At 38.6% G+C, this 27,331-nt stretch overlaps 1 protein-coding gene across 3 annotated transcripts in view; it reads right to left on the bottom strand.

Annotated features, from left to right (window-relative positions):
* Positions 1 to 115: 115 nt before the first annotated feature.
* LOC133532003 (cell surface glycoprotein 1-like) overlaps positions 116 to 27,331 on the bottom strand; it is a 93,788-nt gene continuing 66,572 nt past the window's right edge. For all 3 annotated transcript variants that reach the window (XM_061870478.1, XM_061870476.1, XM_061870475.1), the window contains exons 2-9: positions 15,508 to 15,564; positions 9,210 to 9,340; positions 6,938 to 7,159; positions 6,408 to 6,541; positions 5,861 to 6,034; positions 5,041 to 5,130; positions 553 to 4,697; positions 116 to 507 (exon numbers count right to left, since the gene is read on the bottom strand). In XM_061870478.1, coding sequence (XP_061726462.1) covers positions 2,216 to 4,697; positions 5,041 to 5,130; positions 5,861 to 6,034; positions 6,408 to 6,541; positions 6,938 to 7,159; positions 9,210 to 9,340; positions 15,508 to 15,550 — 3,276 coding nt within the window. In that variant the 5' untranslated portion in view covers positions 15,551 to 15,564 and the 3' untranslated portion in view covers positions 116 to 507; positions 553 to 2,215. The remainder of the gene's footprint in view (positions 508 to 552; positions 4,698 to 5,040; positions 5,131 to 5,860; positions 6,035 to 6,407; positions 6,542 to 6,937; positions 7,160 to 9,209; positions 9,341 to 15,507; positions 15,565 to 27,331) is intronic.

Below are 27,331 nucleotides of genomic sequence, written 5' to 3'. Positions count from 1 at the left end.
AATCGGAAAGTAGGTCTAATTTAGCTCTCAAGATTTGACCAACACGAACTAACAAACTTACATACAAACAGGGCAAGTTAAATAAAAGCTCGACGTCAAAAAAAAACACATCATATCAGAAGTATTTTTTATATTTCTACAAAAATATCTTAAATTACATGTAGATACATTACTTACAAAAAGTTGTTCAATATTTATACGATTTACAAAACATTCAGCGCGTACTACCGGTAACCCTTGAAAAATATATATTTTCCGTCTTAAGATAGGGTAACTAAAGAGTATTGTCAATACTTAAATTAGTGAACTACAAAAATATAAAATTATACAGTGCCTACTGCTTATATTCAATTATATATATTTTTTATTTCAAATTGATTATTTTCACTTAGATAACCTATCACGAGTTCATTTTATTGAAATGAAACCTCCTTTAAAAGAGATTCTCTAATTTTAATGCACAATTATGTATCTTATACTTTATTTATAAATATTAGCAGTAGGGAACTGTATATATAAGTACAAGTTTACAACATCAATCATTCATCAGACCTGAATGGCCATTTTTCTGACCTATAATGCATCTTTCTATCCCTCCGCACATCAAAAAATACTCAAGTTTTTATTAGTCCACACACTCAGTACAGCTAATACACAAAGATATGGTCTATCACTAACATTAGAAAAAGTATAATTCGCCGTTTATAATGGTTGTATAAAATACACTAATTTACAAAAAAAAACGCCATTCTTTTCAGCTGGTGCCTTAAAATGTGTAGCTTTATTTATTTGACGTTTACAAGCGCGTTGTAATATGCCTACTTGGAAACTAAACTATCTGCATCTTAAGAATCCGTCTAAGCTAAGTTTGCACCGTTTTGGTAGCGTCAAAGTGTGGCTGCGCCACTATGAATATTATAGTATCAAACCAAGATAAGTTGACAGCGACTTTCATAGCCCAGTGCACGGCTTATTATTTTAAACGTCAAACTTACATGAAATTATGACGTTTACTTGACACTTGCACCGCCTGGGCTATCAAAATGGCTGCCAACTTATCTTGGTCTGACTCTATTTTGATATTTGTCATTTATGGTGGCATTACCACATTCTTTGGCTTAGAAGTCATGCAGATTTAGTTCAGCCGGTCTCTAATCTATTATAGTTTTGACCATATTGATACCGAGGTGTGGATAGCCTATCTTCGCCTGTACGTATACTATTATTATTGCACTATAATGTCAACATTGAGATGCACCAACATTTCATTGACCGTACATTTCTATATCAGTTTGAAGAAGTAAATTATCATATTAAAAATATCGGCAAATACAAAAAGAAGTATTTAAGAACTAAAAAGTTATCTTTTATGTAGGTTTCCTTCTTCAACTTCTTAAGTTTTTGTTTCAGATCAATTGCTAAAAAAGATTATATGCAAGTTTTACAAGTTGCTCACCTTATGTTTTAAATTAAAATGTTATAAAAATTGGCAGTGATGTTAAATAAACTAGAAATGACTAAAGGACCAAAAACGAAAACCTGCAGCGTGTATTAAACGATTTTTGCGAAAAAATAGTACAAACCGCAGGTTTTTTTGTTAAATCTTTCAAAGGTTACCCCACATCACAATTTGAATGTTCCAATTTCACCCACAACACTATATTATGGCTGAGTTTCATTGGTCGATAGGGCTCGCGTGCGGGGTGAGGGAGATTTCCAAAACGCATGGGTTTCACTAGTCCTTATAGTACCTTTCCGCCTGCGGGGAGTCACCCGCATGCTGTATATCGACCGAACTATCGAGACATGAGTTTCACTAGTCGTTATACTGCCTGCGGGGAGTCCCTGTACGCTTTATATCAACCAAGTTATCGACCAATGAACTGAGCCATTAGATAAATCAACTTTTTCGTCACTTTTTACGGTTACGTTTTCCTAGACAACTCTTAAAAATCTTCATTTTATGGTATGTATGTACCAAACAGGATTTCTTGTGGTTTCAAGCCATTTCCGTAATGAGCATAATAATTTAGTAGAACGTGATATTTTTTTCTAACAAACTGTAAACTGTGTGTAACTGTGTGTGTTGTCCCTGGACAACGGAATATGTAAGTAAATACAAAAAAATTGATCCACCCATATTTTAAACTACCTGCGTATTGATATTAGAGGCTATTATCAATTACACTTTATGCCATTGGAACTGAAAACTGTCTCAAAATAGTTTAAACTGGGGCGCCTGGTAAACGCCTGAATGGCTTTGAGGTCTTGGCTCATAAACTAGATGCCGTTGTGGCCTTTGTATACCATCCTGGTATCTCTGTGGTTGTAGAAAATACGATGACGGTGTTCTTATGCTAACCCCTGAAATCTGCGGCCTCTTTCGAATCTGATAGCTGTTTAATTCTGAAGCTGCGAACTGTGGTTCTTGCTGGAAATTGCTTCTAAATCTTGAATAAGTGTAGTCCCTATCTCCTGGAACTATGAATCCACTTGGGACGTTATTTCTAACATTTACATTTGGAAGGACAGGCGCTATAGCCTCGTTAAGTGTTACATCATAATCATTTTCGATAGAATCAGCTAGATTCTGTTTAATAGATATGTTCTCTGGTATTCTTAAAGGTTTCCCGGTCGCTGTGTAAGGCTTTGATATTTCTGGATTTACTTCTGGTAATTGAGGAGACGGTTTGAATGGTGCTTCTGTCGGTCTATAACTGTAATCATCTGCTTCTTCTTGTCTTCTTTCTTCCTCTGCTGCCGCTTGCTCAGCCTCTAAATAAGGTTTTAAATAATCTCCAGGCGACAAAGTAGTTTCTAATTTTTCTTTGATTGCATGGTATTGATCGTTGTATATCCTTAATACTTTTGCGGCTAAGTTTTTAGCTTGGTCTTTAGTTGTCAGTTCAGCGGCGGCTGTTGTAGTTGGTCTTTGTGTTGTTATTGGTTTGTGTGTTGTTTTAGTTTTGCGCGTTGTTGATGGTTGGTGCGTCGTTAGTTCTTCTGTTGTGGTTTCTTTTTTGTCATAATCTATATCTTCTTCATCATAGTACTCTTCGTCATCGTCTTCGTAATCTTCTTTTGTCAGTTCGGTTGTAGTTGGTTTTCCTGTTGTAATTGTAGTTGTTGGTTCTTCTGTTGTGGTTGTGGTGGGTCTTGTAGTGGTTGTTGTTGTTGTCGTAGTAGTGGGTCTAGTCGTAGTAGTAGTGGTAGTTGTAGGTTTAGGGGTGGTAGTGGTAGTAGTAGTGGTAGTAGTGGTGCTAGTAGTGGTGGTGGTGGGTTTAGGGGTGGTGTTCGGGGGCGCAGTTAAGTCTTTACCAGCAACTGGTTGCAAGCCCCTAGGCAAGTAGGGACTACCACCCCTAGACGGTAAAAAAGGACGCTTTAGTACTTTTACATTAGGTTTTAGATCTTTGATCCTACTAGTAATATCTTCGTCTTTTGTCTTTACGTGATCTCTATGCCTATCTTGCCTATCTTCGTAATCATCATAATACTCATCAGTCACTTTAACTTTAGGAGTTTCTTTGTTCCTTTGGTTATAAGTATATTTCTGTGATTTTACAGGCGGCTCATAATAGTCCTCATCATCTTCGTAATCAATCGGTCTTTTATTTTTCTTAATTTTAGGTGCTGGACTAGAATGATGTGGCCTGGAAGGCTTAAATTTTTCTTTTTCTACAGGTTCTGATTTTGGCCTTTGTTGTATTTGACTGTTCTTTCCAGATGACGATGGTCTCCTGTTATCTTCCTCTTCATAATCATCATAATATTCATCATCGTCAGCTCTTAACGGCGCTTTTGTTGTCGTTACTGTGACATATTCGTATTTATCTTTCTCGTTGGCAGGAACCGGCCGTTTGATCTTTGGCGGCATTCTTGGTTGACTAAATATACCATGGCCATTAGGTTTCACTAACGCTTGACCTTCAGGAGCGGTTGGGGGCTGTCTTCTTTCTTCACGAACTCTCTCATCATCATAATTTCTCTCTGGTCTCGGTTCTGGCTTATTGTAAGGCCTTTCATCTCTGCCTTTCTCCCTCTCTCCTCTATACCTTCGTCCTTCATTAGAATAAGGTCTTGAAGGTTTGTCTTCATCCCTTGATGGTCTTCGTTCATCGCGCGTCCTTATTTCATCACGCGTTTTTACTTCATCCTTGGGCTTAACTTCATCTCTATGCCTACCTGCATCTCTTGGTCTTATTTCATCTCGCGATCTTATTTCATCACGTGGTCTTTTTTCATCTCTAGGTCTAATCTCATCGCGTGGCCGAATCTCATCACGAGGCCGTATTTCATCTCTAGGCCTAATTTCATCTCTAGGCTTTATTTCTTCACGTGCTTTCCCTTCATCCCGGGGCCTGAATCCTTCCCTAGGTTTTTCATCTCTAGGTCTTTCATTTCTTATATCATCTTGGCCAGGATCATCACGATTCCTCATATCATCACGAGGTCGTTTTTCAATTGGTCTATCTTTATGCCTTGGTCTGTCATCTTCTCTGTACCTCTCTTCTTCTTCGTCTCTTGGTCTAGGTCTCCTGTTTCCAGCTCTATAGCCAGGTCTATCTTCTTCGTCTTCATACGGTCGCCTGTCGCTGTAGGGTCTCTTGGCTGGCCTATTGGGTCGGTCGTAGGGTCTCCTGTCATCGTAGTCATCTTCAGGTTGCTCGTCTCTCGGACGCGGACGCCGTTCATATCTGGAAAATATTAAATTCAGTTTTAAGCGAAAGACGCTTTGTTGTCTGTTTGCGTAAAACTTGTTTTCGTCTAAATGATTTTTTTTAACATTTTTTATCACGATTTTAATTTTCAATTTTGAATATCAGCACATTATGTTATGATAGTTGGTTCAGAGATTGGCTCAAGCTGTTAGTAACGATTTAAGTTAGCCTACTTACTCCTACCTTTAATAATAAAATAAGGATTAAAGAATCTCTTCTGGTTATCATTCGATGAAGGAGGTCTGTTCCGTTCATTTCTCGGCTAGAAAACGCATGGAGCTCATGTGCGGACTGTATAAGTACAAAGATAATGACAAACCTATCATCCTCGTAGTCATCGACAGGCCTACGCTTCCTGCCTCCCGGTCTGCCTTGGGGTCGGGGCCTGGGCCTGGGTCGCCTCCCACCTCTGAAAATAAACGTCATTGTTTGAATGAGATATGGGTTTGAATGAATGGTTAACAGGGGAGTCATTTTAGCTTCACTTAAACTACAAATAGCCTATTGAAAGCGTTCCATGCAAGGGGAGGTGCCTTGTATCGAATAAGGATCGGCTGTTTTTTTATATGTTAATAGTGACACAGTGCTATTGTTGAATTCAAATACTTGAAAAATCATGAAATTTTCGGATCTCTTAGTGATTTTGTCAATATTCCCTACTAAACTTATGTTACAGTAAAAATCTCTAAGAAAACTTTTAAGCATTTTGCAACAAAACGAGTCCGATTTTGATTGGTTGAGTGACGGAATGCACGTCAAAATAGAGGCAGTAATGCAGCGGCGAACGTCACTCATTTTGTCAAGGAAATTGTCAGATATAGTGGCAACAACAACGATGCCGGAACAGCAATGCGGCTGCAATTGACATCCAAATGTCAGCTTTAGCCTTGAGATCCATTGGTTTCTTTAAATCACAGAAAATTCAATTCAGATGAATTGATTTTAAATGCTTGTAAAGTCATACTTTAGGCGGAGTAGATCACTTTCTTTGACGGTCACTTTTGAGTTGGGTCACCTGTTGAGGACCTACTTTCTAAGGATGTCCCTTTCTGAGAACATCACTTTCTGTTCACATCCCAACGGCACCTTAATAGTACATAACTAGTAATTATACGGCGAAGCGTATAGATTATTCTAACCTTTCTTCATAGTCGTAGTCATCCCTCGCCGGATAGTAGTAATCATCATCATAGTAGTCATATCTATGAGGCCGGCGGGGCCTCGGGCGCGGGCGGGGGGTCGTCGTAGTGGTGGTCGTCGTGGTGGGGGGAGGGATGGTAGTCGTCGTTGCGGCTTTGTAGAGAGCTTCGTTCCTGGAAATAATGATGTTTCGGGTTAATATGAATGAAAAAAAATATTGTACTGGAGTCGACCTTTCCATGTAAAGATTCCTCTTCCACCAGTTCGTATCGCTTTTCCAGTTGCATCCTGTCCTCCATAGGAATCCGGATATAAGATTTTGAAACATTCGCTGATTTTTACAAAATTAACTAACTACCGACCTTGCTATCCAGAGAAAAATAAGGCAGTATTATGAGGTTTCCTTTGTCAAACAGTTTTTGTAGATATTTTCATAAGTCGTAATCCTGAATGCAACTGCGCAAAAATGCGGTAGTACTTTCCTATTACTAAACTAATACGGGAGTACTTATAATGTGGTGAGGAAATCTGTCCCTGTGAACTCACCTGTTGTAATAATTGGGGGAGTTCTTGCAGTCCACTTCGGAGACGAAATGGCAGATGAAGGTCTTCTGGTCGAACGCCGTGTAGTTCGCGCAGAGAAAGTCGTACCGCGTGCCGAACAGGCAGTGGTGGTATACCTGGAATCAGGAGAGCAGGGATTATCTATCAAAAAAATTGTTCCACTACGCATAAACCCCTAAAAAGATTTGGAAAACTTCGTAAAGGAGCACGTTTAAATGTAATCGTGATGCTCGTACAAGCCAATTTTTGTTATACAGCTTTAACTATTATAAGTTACATGTAAAAACTCTCATCTGTGTTTTTAAGTAGGTCTGGGTAGTACCAAAAGTCTCAATCTTTCACTTGACTCTTATGAAGAACAGTAGCAGGGACTGACGCATCGATTCATCATGTAATTCGTCACATTAAAGTCTATCGTCTCTAGTGGAGCCACTGTCTCATAGAAGGTGTATCCAGAGAGATTGTAGCTATCAGATCTCGAGGTAAGTTCGGGTAGTAAATAACACTCTTACTTGACACTTATGAGGGACTGACGCGTAGAACCCATCATGTAATCCGTCACACTTGAAGTCTATCATCTCTGGTGGAGGCACGGCTTCATAAAAGGGGTAGCCGGAGAGATTGTAGCCATTCAGCTCTCGAGGCAAGTTGGGGTCGTAGATATAGTCTATCTGGGGGATCCCCGTGAGTTTGCTGGTGGTGTTGTTCTCTCCTCCTTCCGCTGTTGTTTCTAACTGAAATGAAAAGCAACATGTCATACATTTATCTACAATTTCAATGATAGATCATGGATGCGGGTTGAAAATTAGAAAAGAATATCGAAATATCTTTTATAAAATAATTAAGTTGATAGTGGAAGTTAAGCATCAAGTAAGAACCTAAAAAAAAATCCAAGATCTATCTTCAGATGGTTTTGTGCTTGGACTGAGATTGAAAGTTATTTTTCTTTAACCGACTTAAATGAATTCTACAGCGTGATGTAGACTTTAATAAAATAATTGCTAAGTATGATTAATAAGTGGTTGTGGCCAAGTGGTAAGAGCGTGCGACTTTCAATCCAGAATTGGTAGGTCAAAATGAGTTTTTCGGAACTTATGTACGAAATATAATTCGATATTTACCAGTCGCTTTTCGGTGAAAGAAAACATCGTGGGGAAACCGGACTAATCCCAATAAGGCCTACCCCTCTGGGTTTACAACCTGGGTCAGATGCCAGACGCTTTTGTAAAATTACGCCTACCTACGCCAATTCTAGGGATAAGTTGCCAAGCGGACCACAGGCTCCTATGAGTCGTGGAAAAAATGCCGGGACAACGCGGGGAAGAATTATGCGTAATGTATGGAGTGCGGAAATTTGATTTGATGTTGAACACTGTGCCAATGAAATGAAGGTCATTAAATTTTTCCATATAATGAAATTGTTTTGCTATCAATCAATCAATATCAATCAGTTTTATTTGAGGGCTTAAATGAGATTGAAATCATATCAGTGTGATGTTTTTAAAATGTAAGTACAGGAAGGCGGATGCGATTATATTAATCATATACGTGTACCCGTAACCAACGTCAGAATGTCGAAGGTTAGATCAACTTCTCGATCGACGTAGGGAACTTGCGAAGGTGATACGCGTTATTCGTTTCCTGACTGAATTTCTCCTTATTTGCTACGATTATCAAGGCGAAATGTCTGCATGATTGTATGATTGTACGAGCAGCATACTAATCTAGGTATATAAAGTGCTCATTAGTTACTAATAGCTGAATCTAGCTGTTTTTGCCTTGATCCCTTTAAGTAATTACAGAATCCTGGGATAGAAGGTTTGCGCTTGTTTATCATGGCCGCCACTTGAGTATCCACTCGGGTAACTCAGGTTGAACCTAAAAGCCATATTTTTAAGTACACTATACTTTACTTTTCTTCATTTCGAATTTTTTATGTGATTTCTGCTCGGAATCAAGAGAAGAATCGTGATCCAAGATTTTTATTTGCATTCAATCGAAAGAGTTTGTGTTTCTGAATACAATAAAAAAAGAGTAGTGTACAGTTTTAAATTAAATTTAACAATGTGCCTATTATTTGAAATATCCGTAAAAGGGAGAGTTACAAGTAGACGTTACCTGTTCATCTTCCGGAGTGCTCGGGTCCTCGGCGGCTGCTGTGGTTGTCGAGGTCTTGGCGGATATAAGGGAGATGGCCTTCGACACCAACGTGGTGGGGATTTCCAGGGATAGGTTTGCTTTAATTTAACATGGTCGCCACTCGAGCGTCCACTCAGATTGGCCCTAGTTGTTATTTAAAGATGTACACTATTCTCTTCTTAATTTTCAGATTTTTTTAATGTTATTTCTACCCAGAATCATGAGCTATTTCGTTCATAATACTAGAAAAATCACCCAAGATGTTTATTTTCATGCCGTTGCCATTTTTATAGTAACGGAAAGATGATAAATATATGTAATAGGGAGGGTTTCCACGGAAGACCAGCGTCGGGGTCCCTAAAGGTTCCTTGACATGAAGCTGAGTGGAAACCATTTCAGTGACGCTTTATAATGATATTATGTCAGTGCTATTAGTTAAGTTTAAATTTAGCGTTTTTAAATAAAGCTTCTTCTATTCTATTCTATTCTAATATTTGGGTCATTTTTGAGTTTCCTATTTGGATTGTGGTTCTGAATATAAAATATGTGAAAATTCTCAAAATTTAAATAAGATGTAGTGTACAGCTCTAAACTGGCCCAGCATTTGGAACATTGGTAACGATATAGTTATAAATGAACTGGTACCTGTTCATCTTCTGGCGCGCTCGGTTCCTCGGGCGCTGCTGTGGTTGTCGAGGTCTTGGCGAAGATGAGGGAGGTGGCCCTCGCTGCCGATGTGGTGGGGATTTCCAGGGAAAGCACGGCAATTGTGATACCTGGAAGTGGGAATATTAGGTTAATCAGAGTGGAGCAATGGAGTAGATTCTGGTCGAAGGGTGTGATATTTATGTGATAAAAGTTTTTAACAAGTTGCCTGTTGAAATAAAGTCTGTAGAGAGTAAAAACTTTAAAACTTTTTTTTTAATGGCTTCTCAGTAGAGTTTTCTACAGCATGAAAGAGTTTGACGATTATGATAATAGTGCATGCATGTATTAATTTTGTTATTTAGTTATAGTTTAGTTATAATTATGTTGTACGTCCGTGATGGATAAACTGTTGATTCTTAATTGTATTATTGTCAAGATCTTTGTACACGGTTAAATAATATATCTTATCTTATCTTATTTCGTCAGTACCGTGGGAATCTTCCGAAACCTACACCAGAACAGGTGACGCAGCAAAAAACTGCATGTCGCCAAAATGATTTTTGATTTCTAAGGTTATACCTAAATCTTGGATGTAAGTCTATTCTGTAATGTATCTGTAAGCATTTGTTGCCTGACGATATTTTTGTTTGGTATGAGTCGATCCGATTCGTTTTGAGGATCAAATGTCTTTATGGGACGTATTGCATTAAGGGTATTTTGGATATTAACATTATAGAAATTTTGTTTACGCAATATGATGCCAGCGATGATGACTAGCCACCTCGTTTGATTATTTAGGTTTTTTAATTATTTCAAGAGTTAGGACCTAGGGGCTTTTGAATATTGCCATACTTTGTTGGCATTTTGGCCTAAGTTGGATAGGAGATCTTCGCTAGTGCTCGGTCAGTCAAAAAAATGGAAAAAAAGTCAAACGAAGGGAACATAGATTAGATACCCTTTAACACTTTCAGTGCCAATGGCCCCATTTCCAATACAAAATGGACACACATACGTAATCTTGGCAGTGAATGTGTTAAGCTTACTCATCTCATATTATTATATGTTATACTTGATGTAAATAATGCTCCATATTGTAAAGTAACAAAAATTAAGTAGTAAGTGTTTGTGGAACAATTTTCACCTTCCTGAAAGTGAACGTGCCGCGAGACAATTTCACGCGATTTCACTAACAAATTCAACAGCGATATTTACAGAAACATGCGTCGCGTGTAAACTGTTTCCTCATTTTACAAACATACATATACGCACCCGTAAATGTATAGGTAGTACGGGGAGTCCGGGAGACTTTAGAGACTATATACAGTACACTTTAAATATATTTTTTTTACATGTGTAGTGTGTAGTCTTTTTCAAACGCGAAGGGCAGGGTGACAATTAAATTTGATTAATTTAATGCCATTGACGTTTCAGACCAATCCTTTTTTAGGACAAAAAATACATTAGGACAAAAACCAAAACCAACTACCAAAGACCAAATAGGACAAAAAATACATTTTCTGCCCTCCGGGCGGAAAGCGTCAACTTTGCTCCCGCTGCACGCTGCGCTAATCAAAGTTGCCGTTTGCAGAGCAGAAAAATAGTATGCGCACCACGGGAGGAAACGTAGGACATTCCATCCCGCGTGTTTACCACCCTCGCCTTGGGCTCGGGTAACAATTTTACACGCGGCACGCAATTTCCTACTTTTCCTCCCTTGGGACACAAATAACTATTCTTCGTACCTTAAAATATCTTATTACACTCGTAATAAACACAAATCACCAAAATATATATTATTATGTTATAGAAATGGAAAGGTAAATTTTAATATTGTTGTGATTCATTGTGTAAAACGGGATTCAAATACTTAAAAATATAAATCATCACCACAGAATCGATTATATGGCCTTTGCAGATTCAATCAAAAAGGACTACGTTTGTAAGAAAAGGCGATTTCGCACTGGTCCTCCACGTTCGTCCTAAGAGGATAGGCTAATTTCATAAAGTTTTTGGCCTTGTTCATCCACTTAAACGTTTTGCACCCTGAGGATTTCATCACACAACATAAACGCGATTATTTCCCGTTTAAGTGAATAATGTATGTAAAAATTGTGAAAGTTTAAATCAAAGTAACTTTTAAAAGCCTCATGAACCTCGTCGCTGTCATACAGTCAGCATCAATAGTAGCTGATGAAACAACGCGCCAAAAGTATCTGATATTCCGGATAACTTTTCTAAATATAGATAATTCTCTAAGAATCACCTTCAAAAGTACATCATTTAAAGTCTAAATTGTCTACATATAGAATCACAAACTTTTGTTAAGCTGTTACAAAATGGTAGATACTTTTGAAACCTTGTTTGATCGGCTACTTTTGATGCTGACTGTACAATAAGATACGCTCCCATTTGGCGGTGAATTTGAGTGACTTAAACAGTGGAAAAATAAACAAATTACCATGATATCATACTACCAAATAGAAATAGCCTAACTTATAATAATGTCATGACATATTTTATTATAATTCAGTTGCACAACTAGCAATTTCTATTTTTTAGACCTTGACATAAAACCTAGACTGCATTCGACATTTAGAGCGTAACTATTCCTTTTACAGATACTTGAATGTTCGTGAGATCCTGCCTGGGGAGTTGTCAAGGTTAAATTTAGTGTTTTATTAAGTATTTTAGGCCATCTGCTAGCAGATGCGGCTTAAGAGGGTAGTATACCATCACGTCATCGGTTATACAAAAGGAGAAAAAGTTCTTTTCACTTTAAACATTTTCCATTCTTCATGATTTTTTTGTATTTTATTGACACAATGAAAAACTAGGTTGTTGGCAATCGAGTGCAGCGCTGGACCTTGCGGAGGAGCGCGAAACACCAACAAATGTCAACATACCACAATCGATGGCTCGAAGGCGCCATCTATCGGACTACGAAGGAAACTGCTTCAAGACTGGTTAGGAACAGAGGAAGGGGTAGAACCAGTAGTTATTAAATAGGCCGACGACGGCATCAGAGCTCTCTTTTTTTCTAGAATTTCATGGGCAAAGCATAGGCAAGATAGGACATACGTGTTTATGCCGGTTATTAAAATAAACTGTGATTTGTTCATCTGAAGGTGAAATAAAATTAGAAACCTCACAGGTGTTTATTTTTAAAGTAATCCTCCTCCCGTAGTCTGGTAGATTTAAAGGTTTATAGGTTTTCCTTCTTTTTTTTTCAAAATATGTAAAACAATTTTTTTTTTTAATTTTTCAATAAAGTAAAATTTATAAGCCTCTAATATATTATGCTAAAGCGATCGACATTAAAATCAAAGTAAATAGTTAAGATACAGTTAGTGGAAAACGTTTTCTCCCGAAATAGAATTTCATAGAAAAATTACCGTTACTTCGTTACATTCGAAAAGCTATTCTTCCCTTTTAATATATACTCGTTAGAGAAGTATCCTATTATATACTCATTTAAGACTGCGTTTCCACCAATAGAGTCACTACACGCTGAGTGAGGAAAAGAAATGAAATGATTCTATTGGTTCTTAACAAACACACCCCTCGCTACGCATCCTCGCCTAACTTTAGTGAAACGCAGCCTAATACTATACGAGTAGGTGAGTATTTCTTTTAACGCCAGCTAAGCTGCCGGTCGCCTTCTCCGCGGCTCCATAACCTGGCCCCGCTCAAACGGTATCACCAGGTTAGGGGCCGTGGGGTTGGATAACGATCGGTAGCGAAGAGCTGGCCCACACCAGCTGCCCACACCGTCCCCAAAATGACGGCCAACAGACCACCCCACCAGTCGGTGGGGAAGCGACCCGCGACAGCCGCCGCAGCCACTGTGCGGTAGCGGCCCCTCATACCCCCCTGACGGGGGGTATCGACAGATCACTCACTCTCTATTTCTTTTATCCTGGCAGACCGCCGCTTTCATGTACAAGTGGAAAGCGCGGTGTCACAGGAACGCCGCATCCAGGCTGGCGTCCCGCAGGGGAGCTGCCTGTCGCCCGCATGCTATGCGTGCTATACCGACGACATTCCTGTCGTTGGGCAAGCGCAGTTGGGTGGCCCCGCTCAAACGGTATCACCAGGTTAGGGGCCGTGGGGTTGGATAACGATCGGTAGCGAAGAGCTGGCTTACACCAGCTACCCACACCGTCCCCAAAACGACGGCCATAAGACCACCCCACCAGTCGGTGGGGAAGCGACCCGCGACAGCCGCCGCAGCCGTGAGGCGGTAGCGGCCCCTCATACCCCCCTGACGGGGGGTATCGACAGATCACTCATTCCTTCTTTTAACCCCGCCCGGGGACTAACTTTTACACGCCAGCTAAGCTGCCGGTCGCCTTCTCCGCGGCTCCATAACCTGGCCCCGCTCAAACGGTATCACCAGGTTAGGGGCCGTGGGGTTGGATAACGATCGGTAGCGAAGAGCTGGCCTACACCAGCTACCCACACCGTCCCCAAAACGACGGCCATACGACCACCCCACCAGTCGGTGGGGAAGCGACCCGCGACAGCCGCCGCAGCCGTGAGGCGGTAGCGGCCCCTCATACCCCCCTGACGGGGGGTATCGACAGATTACTCACTCACTCACGGCCCCAAAATGACGGCCAACTGACCACCCCACCAGTCGGTGGGGAAGCGACCCGCGACAGCCGCCGCAGCCGAGAGGCGGTAGCGGCCCCTCATACCCCCCTGACGGGGGGTATCGACAGATCACTCACACGTATTTCTTTTAAGGATATTTGTAAAGTAAAGTAAATCATTTATTTTGTTAAACATTATGTGTAGTTGCTGGATTACAAAGTTATTCAGTATCAATAATGTTTGTACCTTAATTTAGGCATGCAAAAGTAGTTGTAAATGTTCGTGAGATCGTCTGCCTGGCACGGATGTCTTTCAAGGTTAGTTTTTAGTATTTTAGTCTAAATGTCAAGTTTGTTTTTGTCAAATGTTAGATTAGGTTAAGTTATACTAGAAAATATTTATTTTAAATATATTCTCTTAACGTCATGGAAATTAAGAGGCTGTCAACACCCAATGTCCTTGAAATTGATGTTACTTAAACAGTTTTTTAAGAAAGACTATTTGTTTTAGTCTAGAAAGATAAATATATGTTCATATTAATTATATTTCAAAGACCGTGGTCGTACTCGATACACGATTGAACGAAATCGGCTCGATAGAAAATAATTGCAAAGATTGGTCTTAAAATCACAATTAAACGGTTTTATGTCTTTATTGTTTTGACTTATGGGTCTGCAATTAAAATCACAATTTCAAAACATATCTAAACCGTGGTCGAGTTAAATATTACACTAATAATCCACTTTTTTTATTTAAATATTTTTCTTATTATTCCCTTGCCCAGGCCCAGTAACATGCGACAGTGCTATCTCATTTACTCCGATACAAATAGACAGTGTGCGCGCTTTAGGTATTGACAGCCTCTTAACATGCTACGCTGGATGTGCAGTAATATTCAACGCGAAATGAACGCATATAATATAACACTCGCGTTCCTAAAGAATGTCATCTTCTCTGGTGTGGTCTTAAGGTATCCTTTGGAATCAGACAACATCAGAATTACTGCGGCAGTATTGCATCGCGACATTACTGCCGACTGCATTACTGCCATTAATGTCAAAATTGACGTTCATGCCCGATATTACTGCAGCAAACGTCAAAAAGGACAGTTTAATGAGGAATGTATATTAAATTTGTCATTTACGGCAGTAGTGCATTATTGCAGCAGTATTGGCAGCAGTAAATATAATAGGAACGCTTTTTTTTAATACTACGCCGGTGGCAAACAAGCATACGGCCCGCCTGATGGTAAGCAATCTCCGTAGCGTATGTACGCCTTCAACTTCAGAGGAGTTACATGCGCGTTGCCGACCCTAACACTCCGCACCCTCGTTGAGCTCTGGCAACTTTACTCACCGGCAGGAACACAACACTATGAGTAGGGTCTAGTGTTATTTGGCCGCGGTTTTCTTTAAGGTGTGTTATTTCCCCTGTTGGGCTCTGCTCTAGATCTGGAATGACATCCGCTGTGCTGTGCCCTACCACACAACGCGAGATGACATTAACAGGGGCCAAAAATACCTCTCTGATTATTAACTAATTGGAAAAGAAGGAATAGTAGTAGTAGGGGTTGACTGGTAGAGAATGCCTCATGGCAGTAAGTCCGCCTTTTGTACTATAAGGTTTTCTTTTGTGCAATAAAGATTAAATAAATAAATAAATAGTGATGATGATGTATACAAAGTATATGATGAATACTTACAAAATATGCTACATCCCAGCCATCTGTGTCGAGATCGCTTCATGGTGCCAGCTTGATCTGTAACAATAGCATATCATTTTGTTAAATTCTCAACAATATTTATTGACCGATGGTTGGCGAAAGTCTTTGTTTCAGCTTGGGCAAAAATGCTTTCGTATGGACATCCGGACAGGTCGTATTTATCAACCGATTCTCGTGAAATTTTGTGAGGAGGTTTGGTAGTTAAATAGTTTTTTTTGTAGTTTCGTTTTTTGGAAAAAAGTTCAAAATGGCGGAAATTGGCGCCAGTAGGGTTTATGTCACTTAAGAGAGAAAAATAGCTTTTCAAATGTAACGGAATAACGGCATTTTTCTATGAATTTTTCCACTAACTAAATCTTAACAAATCACTTTGATTTTTATGTCGATCGCTTCAGCATAATATATTACGTCATAATTTCATAGAAGTTTGACGTTTAAAATAACACCTGAACTGTCTGGGCTGTGTGTCGCCCTTCCGGTTTGTAGTTTATTGTTTAAAGTGTAATATCGATAGCTTATTATACAGTAAACTAATGTGGTAGTGTGCAGTGAATGGAGAATTAATCTTGAAACGCGTTTAACCACCATTTTGGAGTCAACGGCCGGTAGTCCACGTGCTACTTGCAAGTGCTGATGAAATCACCGTACACTGTCTTGTACTAAACATACAATTTTAGTCGTATTTAAAGCCCCTAATACCTTGATACTGGCGAAATAGTCCCACTGGACTGAAGCCTTATTTTAAAAATAAAAGAAGAAAAAGAAGTCTGGGCTGGCAAAATCGCTGGCAACTAATCTTGGCCTGACTGTAGACTTAATAAAGTGTTTTTACACTGAGAAAAAAAAAACATTTTAAACGATTGAAATTGCATTAAACAGTACCATATGAGCCTATCGAACACAACAGTGAATTTTACTGTTCCTAAAAGACAAATAAATACAATAAACAGTACATTTTACTCTTGTGAGTAGCTAAAATATAGTGACTGTTCGTTTATTTTTATAATTTTTTCTATGCTTAGACATTTAAAACAGTTAACGTTACTGTTTTGTATTTCACTGTTTTTCAAACATTTGTTGATATTGTCATCATTCGCTTGCCCTTATCCCATTCATTTGGGGTCGGCGCAGCATGTCTTTTTTTTTCACATCTTTCTGTCACCCGTCATCTCATCGTTCACTCGCGTTCGTTTCATGTCATCTCTCACACAATCCATCCACCTTTTCCGAGGTTTTCCTCTTCCGTTCCATCCCTCCACATTCATTCGTATAAAGCAGTTAATCTTAATGAAGATCACTTTTTTCAGGGTAATTTTATAATTTTTCAAGCTTGTATCGAGGTCCACAGCTCACAGAGTCACTAGTAATTTTATTGTAAGTGGAGTTTTGAATGTATTCCTTATAGTTTGTAATAATTCCATGCACAGCACAGCGCAGGCGCGACAGGTCGTTCACCTTGCGCACGCGGCCTTGCATTACTTTTACTACTATTGTTCGATATTATAAGGGCCGGAGCGCATTCGAATATCAAAATGATAGACTAGTTTTCTTATTTGACGACCAGTCTGGCCTAGTGGGTAGTGACCCTGCCTACGAAGCCGATGGTTCCGGGTTCAAATCCTGGTAAGGGCATTTATTCGTGTGATGAGCATCGATATTTGTTCCTGAGTCATGGGTGTTTTCTATGTATTTAAGTATTTATAAATATTTATATATAAAAAATTTATATTTATATATTATATATATCGTTGTGTAAATACCCTCAACATAAGCCTTATTGAGCTTACTGTGGGACTTAGTCAATTTGTGTAATAATGTCCTATAATATTTATTTATTTATTATTATCTTATATTAAAAATATATTTACAATAACAATATACTATGTTATATGTTATTATATGTATTTTTGTTTGATTTGTTTTGCTGTTGTAATTGTAGCACCGCTCACAATCTCTCTGCTCAGTCTTAAGGTTGACTGGTAGAGAATGCCTCGTGGCATTAAGTCCGCCTTTTGTACTATAAGATTGTTTTTCTTTTGTGCAATAAAGATTAAATAAATAAATACTTAATGGATATATACACAGGATTACTATAACTAGATTAAATCCAAAATAGGATGCTGGCGGCATTACCTCGTTGTATCGCAATATTGATACGTTCGCACAACGTCACACAGCCGCCAGCTCTTCGGTCACCAGTTACGTCAAACATACGCTTCGCGATTTGTGCAAAAAATTTGTGCGCGCTGGGACCCTTAATGGCAATTAAACCTCGTATACTTAAACCATACTGATGATTTTACTATAGGACCGACCCCACAGTCACAAAAAGAAAATTTTAAATTGTGGATTATGGTTTCTCATATAGGACAGGTAATTATTTAGCGATTTCGGGGTTGCTTCCCTAAACGGTCGCTCCCCTTATAAAGGTAAAAACACCTGTATGTTCTAAAAAATCAAACAGGTCATTGACGTGGGGCCTTGTTTTCCTTTTACCATTGTTCATGAAGGGCCGAAGCATGGCAGAACACATTTACTAGTTCACTTTGTACACTCATTAGTGCAGCGGAACGAAGCCAATTACTGGTGGTGTACTATCAAAGAGAATTTGAAATGGAGGTGGATTGTCAAAGAAAACTTTGTAGCCACAGTAAATTTACTGCCATCTTTCAACACATGATTAAAACTTTTAGAACGCCATCTTACCAGGTATAACCAAAGGTTGTTGCCCCATCGATCGAAACGCAGCCATACCTTTAGCCTTTAATCTATTAGATGGCGCCACTTTTTGACATTTAACAAATTAAACACATGTCAGTGAAAGGATAAGGATCACAGACAAACGGCGTTCTAAAAGTTTTAATCATGTGTCGAACGATGGCTGTAAATTTACTGTGGCTACAAAGTTTTCTTTGACAATCCACCTCTATTTCAAATTCTTTTTGATACACTAATTATTTACAGTGCATTGGGATAATTTCGACATCGGGGTAATATTTATCTACTTAATATCTACTTAATAAAGCGGCCGTGGAATGATCTTCACCTGTCTATTAGACAGAAAAAATTCTCTTTCAACCGCATATTGCGCAAACATCTGTTTGACAGGGTTCATATGTCGTCCTCATGATGTTTCACAGTGGGTATATATTTATGAATGTATGTATATTACAGAATAATAGATATGTTACAAAAATGTTCAATGTTCATGTTAATACCAAGTTTCATATAAGTTAAGCATGTTGTTTTGCAAGGCACTAAGAATCTGCTAATTCAGTGGTGTCACTCACGAATTCGAGCCAATCGTGCAGTCTAACTCAACTAGTTGCGATCAATCGTGCAGTCTAACGCAACTAGTTGCGACCAATCGCGCGCGTGTTGCGAACTCAACAACCAATCGCGTTGTGGCGTTAAACTGCATAATTGGCTCGAATTAGTGTTCGTGACCCCGCTGTACTGGCCCCATTCTTATTGCCCGTAATGCCTGTCCTGTACCCTGTACAGTGGCTTCTAGTCTAGTGGCTCTTAATAAATTAATTGACGTAGCCAAATTTTCACAATTCAATGAACCGTTCCATTTCTTTCCATTCCACGAAGTGTAAAAAAACAAACCGTTGCCTGACACCGTTCGTCATCGACGTACAGACGGCGCAGACGTGACTTTTTTACATATTTACATACTGCCCACTGACTGTCCTTTTGTGGACTTAACGTTGTTGCAATAAAGCACAGAAAAGATCATTTAATTTTGTCGAAAATGGATACACATTCGGTAGCGTAACAATAAAAATTATAAATACCTTGAAATGTTAAAAAACAGCCCCTAGTGTAAATTTATTCGATTTCGTGACGCGACGTATGCGTTTGCGTTAAGTCTTATTTAGTATGGGATTTAGAAACAGCGCGCCAAGCGGAACGTTTTGGAAACTCAAAATCCCGTACAAAATGAGATTTAACGCAAACGCTTCCGTCACGTTACGCCATCGAATAAATTTACACTAGGGGTACAGAAGCAGTTATCATAAAAAATACTCCGGGAGTACCGACAGGGGAACCTTGAACAATTACGTGTGTATATTTTTAATATTCAAGAAATATTTTAAGCTTTGATAGGTATCGGTGACGGTAACGGACACAGTGTCGCGAGTTCAATGGATTTTTTCCCATCTCAAAAAATGACAACATGCATCTACCTATGTAAGTATGAACATCACAATATTTGTACATACTTATACAGTGTGTCCCTAGCCATTGGACAAAGCCGAAATGTACATATGCATTAGGGTATTTGAACCAGTGTACAAAGTATCATAACAACCGGTGTAGCAGTTTCGAAGAAATTAACAAATTACATTTTTTACTTTGGATGCCTGTATGTGTTAGTAGCTCCTAAGGTAATATCCTCAAAGAATAGTATGGAACCTTCTTCGACCTTTTTGATTATCTTTTTTATTTATGACACTAATAAGCTTCTGACTTTTGTAAAATGTCATCATTAACAAATATTTCGAACAAATTGTCAAAAACACTGCCAAATATTAACACAGTGTGTTTCTTTTTGTTGTCGATTATTGCAAATAACTTTTGTTCGAAAATTTTTTTTTTTATCTTTTGTTCTTTTTAAAAATATATTAACGTCAGAGCATTCCTGAGAAGTAACCTTACGTGGGATTTCAGGGTTTGTCCAATGGCTAAGGTCATCCTGTATACAGAGGTGTCGGTTACGGTGACGGTAACAGTGTCGTGAGTTTAATATTTTTTTCCCATCTCAAAAAGTGCCCTGCGTTGGGCACTTTTTGAGATTAAAGAAGTTTTCACTTCAAAAACTATTACATGGATTTTATACAGATGTTTCTTCTACAATACAGCATTTTTTAGGTACGTGGGTATCTATTATACGATTCTGTAGAGTGTAAATTATACTAAACAACTTTGACCGTAGGACTAATCCCGAAATCGGAGGAAATACCGACTTTTGATCTATATCTACTTGAATGATTAACGTTTAGTTACACTAGACTTAAATCAACATGCATATGGACCGTGGTTACCTTATATATTGTTTTTGAGCTCCCGATATATCGACGCAGCTACATGCATCTACCCAGGCAGACGCAGTTACCCGTGAACAAGATGCATGTAACGATTTAAGTCTAGTCACCACTACAAAAACTGTCTAACTAAACTGTCTGTCTGTCTGTGGTCTAGTAGTATCTACTTGGCCTGCAACCCTTCGTTTCCCGGCCTCTATAGTAATGTACCATTACATGATACATCTTAGACACCCGTGCAGGCCATTAGTTCCAACTTGTGGTATATTTCCCATTCATTCTTTATTTTCTAAAACTAATTCGGCAACCAACAGTTTCCCTACCTGCTCCATCACTACAATTCGAATCTCCTTAGATGGCTGTTGCACCGTTTTGATTCCAACCGGATTCGAACCCGCGACGCTCCGCTGGTCACTTTCACTATTGGACGTACTGTTGTAATAAATAGGCATTCCTTGCTCGGCCTTGCTGTAATACCCTAGCACTGAGCTGCAATAATATCTGACAGAAATGCCTGATACCTAGCTCTACTTCACCTAGTTCTATTCTATTTAGTTGTCCATATTATTAAAGATTGGATTTGACAAATATGCGCGTCATCGTAGTTGACACGAACTATACAGTCAAATCTGCTTGCTGAGAATATTCCGTTTGTTAGTCGTATACCTCGAAATCAAAAATTCCTTGTAGCTTTTCACCTATTCGCGTTTCGCCGCGATCTCATAATTTCTGAACAGATTTTTTTTCTTGTAGTATGATTTCTGGTCGCCAATTACAATGGTGTATAAAATTCATAGTATAGATAGTTTATTATTCAATTAGGCTTATTACACTGCGCTTATGAACGTCAAATAAAGCTACACCGGTTCTAACCCTACACCTATGACCCGAGAAGATTTAAATCCCCTCTCAATTGGAGGAGGGTATCCCAATATGGACCGGCAAGAAACTCGGCGGGACACATCTTTCCAAAACATTACATCTTATAATTAGCATGCATTAAATAGGAAAGAATATAATTTAGATTGTTATGTAAATCATGCAATTACATACAATAGCTACTTTCCTTTATGATTAAATCATACAGGTAGAATAGTTTATTTTCTAATAAGTATTACAGGAGGTATGTACATCAAATCATGAAAATACGTAGCTCTTTCAGAAAAACCTAAAACCTACCTTCAACAGTACCAGTAGATCGTTTTTTTAAAGTTAGCCTTTATAATTAAGATGGACATTAGTGTCGGGTTACGCGAACAGTCGCACGCACAAATATTACGCCACGCGACGTGCAGGACCCAGTTGGACGCGAAAGTACGTGTGTCGAAAGCATATTGATTGGGGCTGATCGGAACGGCGTTTGCGAAAACTTGCTGTAGGAGCATTGCATTAGGAGGGGTATTTTAGACCAGAGCCCATTTCTCGAACGGTATTAGACTAATATTATTAGTCCACGAACTGTCAAGTCGTACGAGTTAACATGACAACACACTAATAATATGAGAGTAATACCGTTCAAGAGATGGGCCCCAGTTATTTTAGTTCAGAGTCCCATTTCTTGAACGGTATTAGACTAATAGTATTAGCCCACAAACTGTCAAGTCGTATGAGTTAAGAGGAATTCCTAGTTGCGATTTTTCCATACAAACGCTCTCGACTGATTCCTCCCTGGATTTTTAACCTAGAGCAGTGATTTTTTCAAATAAGATCAATATCATCAATATCTGTGCCGCTATGTTTTGCTTTTTTGGATTATTTTATTTTGACGAAAGATACAGCGCCTCGAAAATCGCAAAAACGGCTAAATTGAATTGGCTGTAAAAAAAGGCACAGTATACAAATATGACAAAAAATATCCAAAAAATCAAAACATAGAGGCATAGATTATTTCTTCCTCTTGCAATTTCCAAAATTTCATAATGATTAGTTGCGTTTTGGAGGAGGAAACAGTCGAGAGCGAAACCTCGATTTTTGAGTTTTTTGCGAGTGAATTTCGGTCCGAGCTGCAGTTGTCCTTATCGCACGAATTGGAGGCGGAGACAGTTTCTAAATATACGTACACAGAAGGAATAGTGATGGGCATAACATCCTTATTAGGGATTGCAGAACCGGTACTGTTTTAAAGAACCGGGATTTCCCGGTACTTTCGGAACTGGTCTAATTATTTCATTATTTTAAATAAAACGACAGCATTTTGCGATTTGACCACCTTTCGTATTATAATTTAATAATCACATTTTCTTTTATTACGTAGTAGGCAATTTTTTTTAAGAAATATAGTATTTTACATTGCTCACACTTGTGCGTCACAAGTAAAAGATAACTACTTTGATGTTTGCCACTAGATAGCAAATTTAATGAAATTACATTGACGAGGGGATTTATATATAAGTATCGCAGTCGTATTGTATAATCCGCCGTATTACATTACGGCTAGCCGATATCAAAATAAGGGCCATTTTGAAATGCGGCGGTTCAACGATTAAGGTATGTTGGGTAAATACCGGATGCGGGTGAAGAACGTAGGACATTCATTTCCCCCTAATTTGGCCTCGACAGTCAGTGTCCCCGCGTCGCTCAGGGAGTCGGGCTTGTGCTATGTGCAATCACAGAGAGCAAGGTAAATTTCGCGAATTCTTCCTTCTATCCGATCTTCGCTCTGTAATTTATTTTGCGTATTGTGATGAAACTGTGTTTGTTTTTGTAATTGTGTTAACAGACCTAGCACTGCTGTAGACCGATATCCGATCTTGATCCTTCCAGGTAAAGATCGGACCAGAAACAATCAGATCTTTACCTATTTAAAAAACAGCAGTGATTATCAAACTTTAAATTTTCTTCAATTTACCTACTGACCTTAATTACCACATTTATTGTTTTCTTGATCACACTTTCGTACCATTATTTTTATCCAGTACCACTACCAGCGCGATGGTTACTGACAATGTAATTTTTTTAATTTCCGAAACCCAAAGGTTGCCTTTTAGCGATAAGACCGCATGTTGTTTACCTGTGCTTATGTGTATGTTTTCTTTTGTATTGTTTTCTTTTATTGAGGTGTGCAATAAAGAGTATTTATATTGTATAGGGATAATGATTGATGATACATGTTGAAATTTATAACAAAATCGAGTAAAATAGATAGCAAATGAGCAATTTTTCGCAATAAAGTACCTACACATACGGATGCATATGTAGATGTGCAGGCATACATACATTGCTAGTTTCGGATACAAAATAGAGATAGGGCTTCGAAATTAGTTTCCTTAAAATGCTTCAAGAGGGCTCTCTTTTCCTATATATTTACTTTACTCTTTACATACGATCATTACATTTTATCAAAAAAAAAAAAAAGATTGTATATCAACTATATATATATATATATATATATATATATATATATATATATATATATATATATACATAATTACAAAATTAAACCAACAAAATCGCAATTTTTATTATTTTCCATACTTCAAGATGGGCTCTCAGTGACCTTGACCTTTTAAAGAACTACTTAGTCTTTTTGATTTCTAAGTTTGATTCTTATTTTTTTGGCGACCTTCATTAAAAATGACTGGGCACGATTATTTTTTATTTTGATTTTTGTCCCTCCTATTTAAGTACTTAATATCTTCTAGTACATTCCATTCAATAAACAATACATTTACACTTTCCCTAAACCTGTACAGTTCACGAAATCTTAAATTGTCAAAACTTCGCAACGTATCTATTATTTTAGTGGTTTTTTTTTATTACTTCGGGTAAACCTTACAATAAGAGGTTTCTTAGCACATTGTTTACTTATCAAATTGCCTTATGACATGGGTATCAAAGTTTGAGAGCTACAATTTTACCAATTTTTGTATCAGGGTTAAGATCGGATACAAAAGGGTAGACACCGGACCTATTTCTTTGTGATACCTTATTCTCTTTCCATTAGAAGCAACTTTTTTTCACCATCCAATGTTCTCCCTTGATGGCAAAACACTCGTTACCCTAAAAAAAAGTATGTCTCATCTTTACACAGGTACAAAACTAAAACCGTTCTATATTGAAGATTACCAAAATTCAGGCCGAATCTACGGTTATTATTTAACGATTCGCTACGTACTTCAAGAATATGTCACGTGTTGAGATCTCGAAAAAACATTTTTTCACGAGTTCTCTCAATTGGTCCCAAAATTGTCCGGCATTATCCCAACATACTTTACCCAGATTGTCATTGCAATACGTTCTTCAATAAGGCGGCCCAAGTTTAGCCTCATCGTACTACAAGTTAAATAAATTGTAGTTTAACCATAGGTATATTTATACCTACTTACAAAATTCCACAACACACCATGATAACTCCCAACTTACTGATACGGATAGTACAGTCAAGTGTAAAAATATGGGTGTACACATCTTACTCAAAAATATGTCCCATAGCATCTTATTCCAGTGTAATAAGAGCGTAGTACCATATTTATGAGACGATTCTTTCGATACATATTTTTGCACTTGACTGTACGACGACAACCGAAGCTGAGACATCATTCTTTTTTGCAGTTTTTACCTATATTATAATTAATATCAATCAATCAATCATTTATTATTTCGTCATCATAGGTGTAAAATACATTTAGTACAGGTGATAGGGTGTTTGGTATTAGGGTGTAATAGATACAGTATAATATAAAAATGAAAAACAATATTACGTGGTAACAACAAAAACAACTTGCGTCGGGCAGCGCAGAATAAATTCCGTCTGGCTCGCGGGCGATGTCGACGGAACGGCGCGCAATGAGCGAGCGCACGAGTCTCGCGTCTGTGAGCGAGCGCACGAGTCTCGCGTCTGTGTGCGCGCACTCACACTTAGATAGCTCCGGCTCCCGCCCACCGCAGCGCGACAGAAACATAGCTTCAAAAATTTGAGATTTGAAAAGTTGCTCAGCTAGGAATTGCTCTTAACATGACAACACACTAATAATATGAGAGTAATACCGTTCAAGAAATGGGCCCCAGTTATTTTAGTTCAGAGTCCCATTTCTTGAACGGTATTAGACTAATATTATTAGTCTACGAACAGGGGCCCATTTCTCAAACGGTATTAGACTAATAATATTAGTCCACGAACTGTCAATTCGTATGCGTCACCATGGCAAGACACTAATAATATTAGACTAATACCGAAAAATGGGCTCCTGTCAAATCACGTGTGTTACCATGGCAACACACTAATACTCATACTCATACTCATTTAGTCATAAAGTCAATTTACATGTCAAAATAAAATTACTACTAAATTAAAGTTAAAACTAACTTAAAATTTAAATTACAATAAAAATTAAAACAAAGCCTATTTACCTTTAAAATAATATTAGACTAAGGGTCTCCCCAAACTAGTCGACGCGGAGTCGGCTTTCGCCGAGTGTTTTACACCACACTATTCGCATTTAGCCGATCGACCGTCTCCGCGGTTGGACACCTGCGTTTAGTAGTCTCATCTTCCTTGCGGCCGTAGAGACGCCCGATCGCCTGCGACTTGCTATCGCAACAGTTGTAAAGCGACGGTCGGCTCTCCCGTGCTCCGTCCTGCCGTCGAGACGTCAGACAGCACACGTACAGCCGTTGAGTCCGACGAACAGATGTAGGACAGCGGGTGATCGGCAATCGTAAATCTTTTTTGGAGACTGGTTGTTAGTAACAACCTGAGTTTGAAATTGAACAGACCTGTAAGATTATTTTCCTTGGTAATTGTTACATATTATATAATAACCTGTGATGATGGATATTTTACGTAGACGGGCATGGAAAAAAAGGCTTACCAGCATTTTTATCGTAGCCTACTTGTTGGAAGAGCTAGAACAGCAGCAAAAGCGGAGGCGACCGTGGGTTGATTATTTGTGGCAATATAGATTAAGTGAAGGTGAATTTAATTTACGATATCCTCGTTTGAGACTCGATCCAAAAATGTTTTACGATTATTATGGAATGACCGCAACAACATTTGACTTCTTATTGGATTTGCTAAGACGAACACTTCAAAAACAGAACACAAAATTTCGGCTGTCCATATCTGTTGAAGAGAGATTGACGGTATGCTTAAGGTGAGTAAAGAAAATATTTTGTCTCATTATATTATTTCATCAAAACCCAATTTACTTTAACAATAAAAATCTTACTAATATTTTTTGTGTTTTAATATTATTAAATGTTCCTCCGTCATTATTACTTCCGTGTTGTCAGATCTATTGCAAATTTTAATGTGAGTAATAATTCAAATGAACAAATACAAACGCATCAGTAGCTACTTCGGCCGTCATCGGCTCTGTTCGGCCGTCGTCAGCTATGTTCGGCCGTCGAAGACGCTGAACGGCTTCCGCCAGCTCTGACCGGTCCTTATCGTAGGTACTCGGCCGTGATCGGAGCCGTTCAACTCTTTCCGGCACCGTACGGCGGTATAAGGAGATTTATGAATGCGAACGTGTGCGGTAGGCTGCAAACAGCGTCGTACGAATGCGAACAGCTTTACGGCAAAACGCCGTTTTCCCGTCGAAAGACGTCGTTTCGCGTGGGCCGAGCCGATTTACGACTTATTCGCTCTTATTGCGTTGACATAAAGCTTTTTCCGTACGCGATTTGCCGAAACGGCGTCGACTAGTTTGGGGAGACCCTAATACCGTTCGAGAAATGGGCCCCAGGCACTGTGATTTTAAATAAACAGTAAACATAATAAGTTTTTGCCATCAGGTTCTTGCTTGAATAGA

This window comes from Cydia pomonella, chromosome 26 (assembly GCF_033807575.1).
Source record: "Cydia pomonella isolate Wapato2018A chromosome 26, ilCydPomo1, whole genome shotgun sequence".
NCBI classification, from domain to species: domain Eukaryota; kingdom Metazoa; phylum Arthropoda; class Insecta; order Lepidoptera; family Tortricidae; genus Cydia; species Cydia pomonella.
The sequence above is the reverse complement of the archived record's forward strand: the minus strand, read 5'-3'. Positions and strand labels throughout refer to the sequence as shown.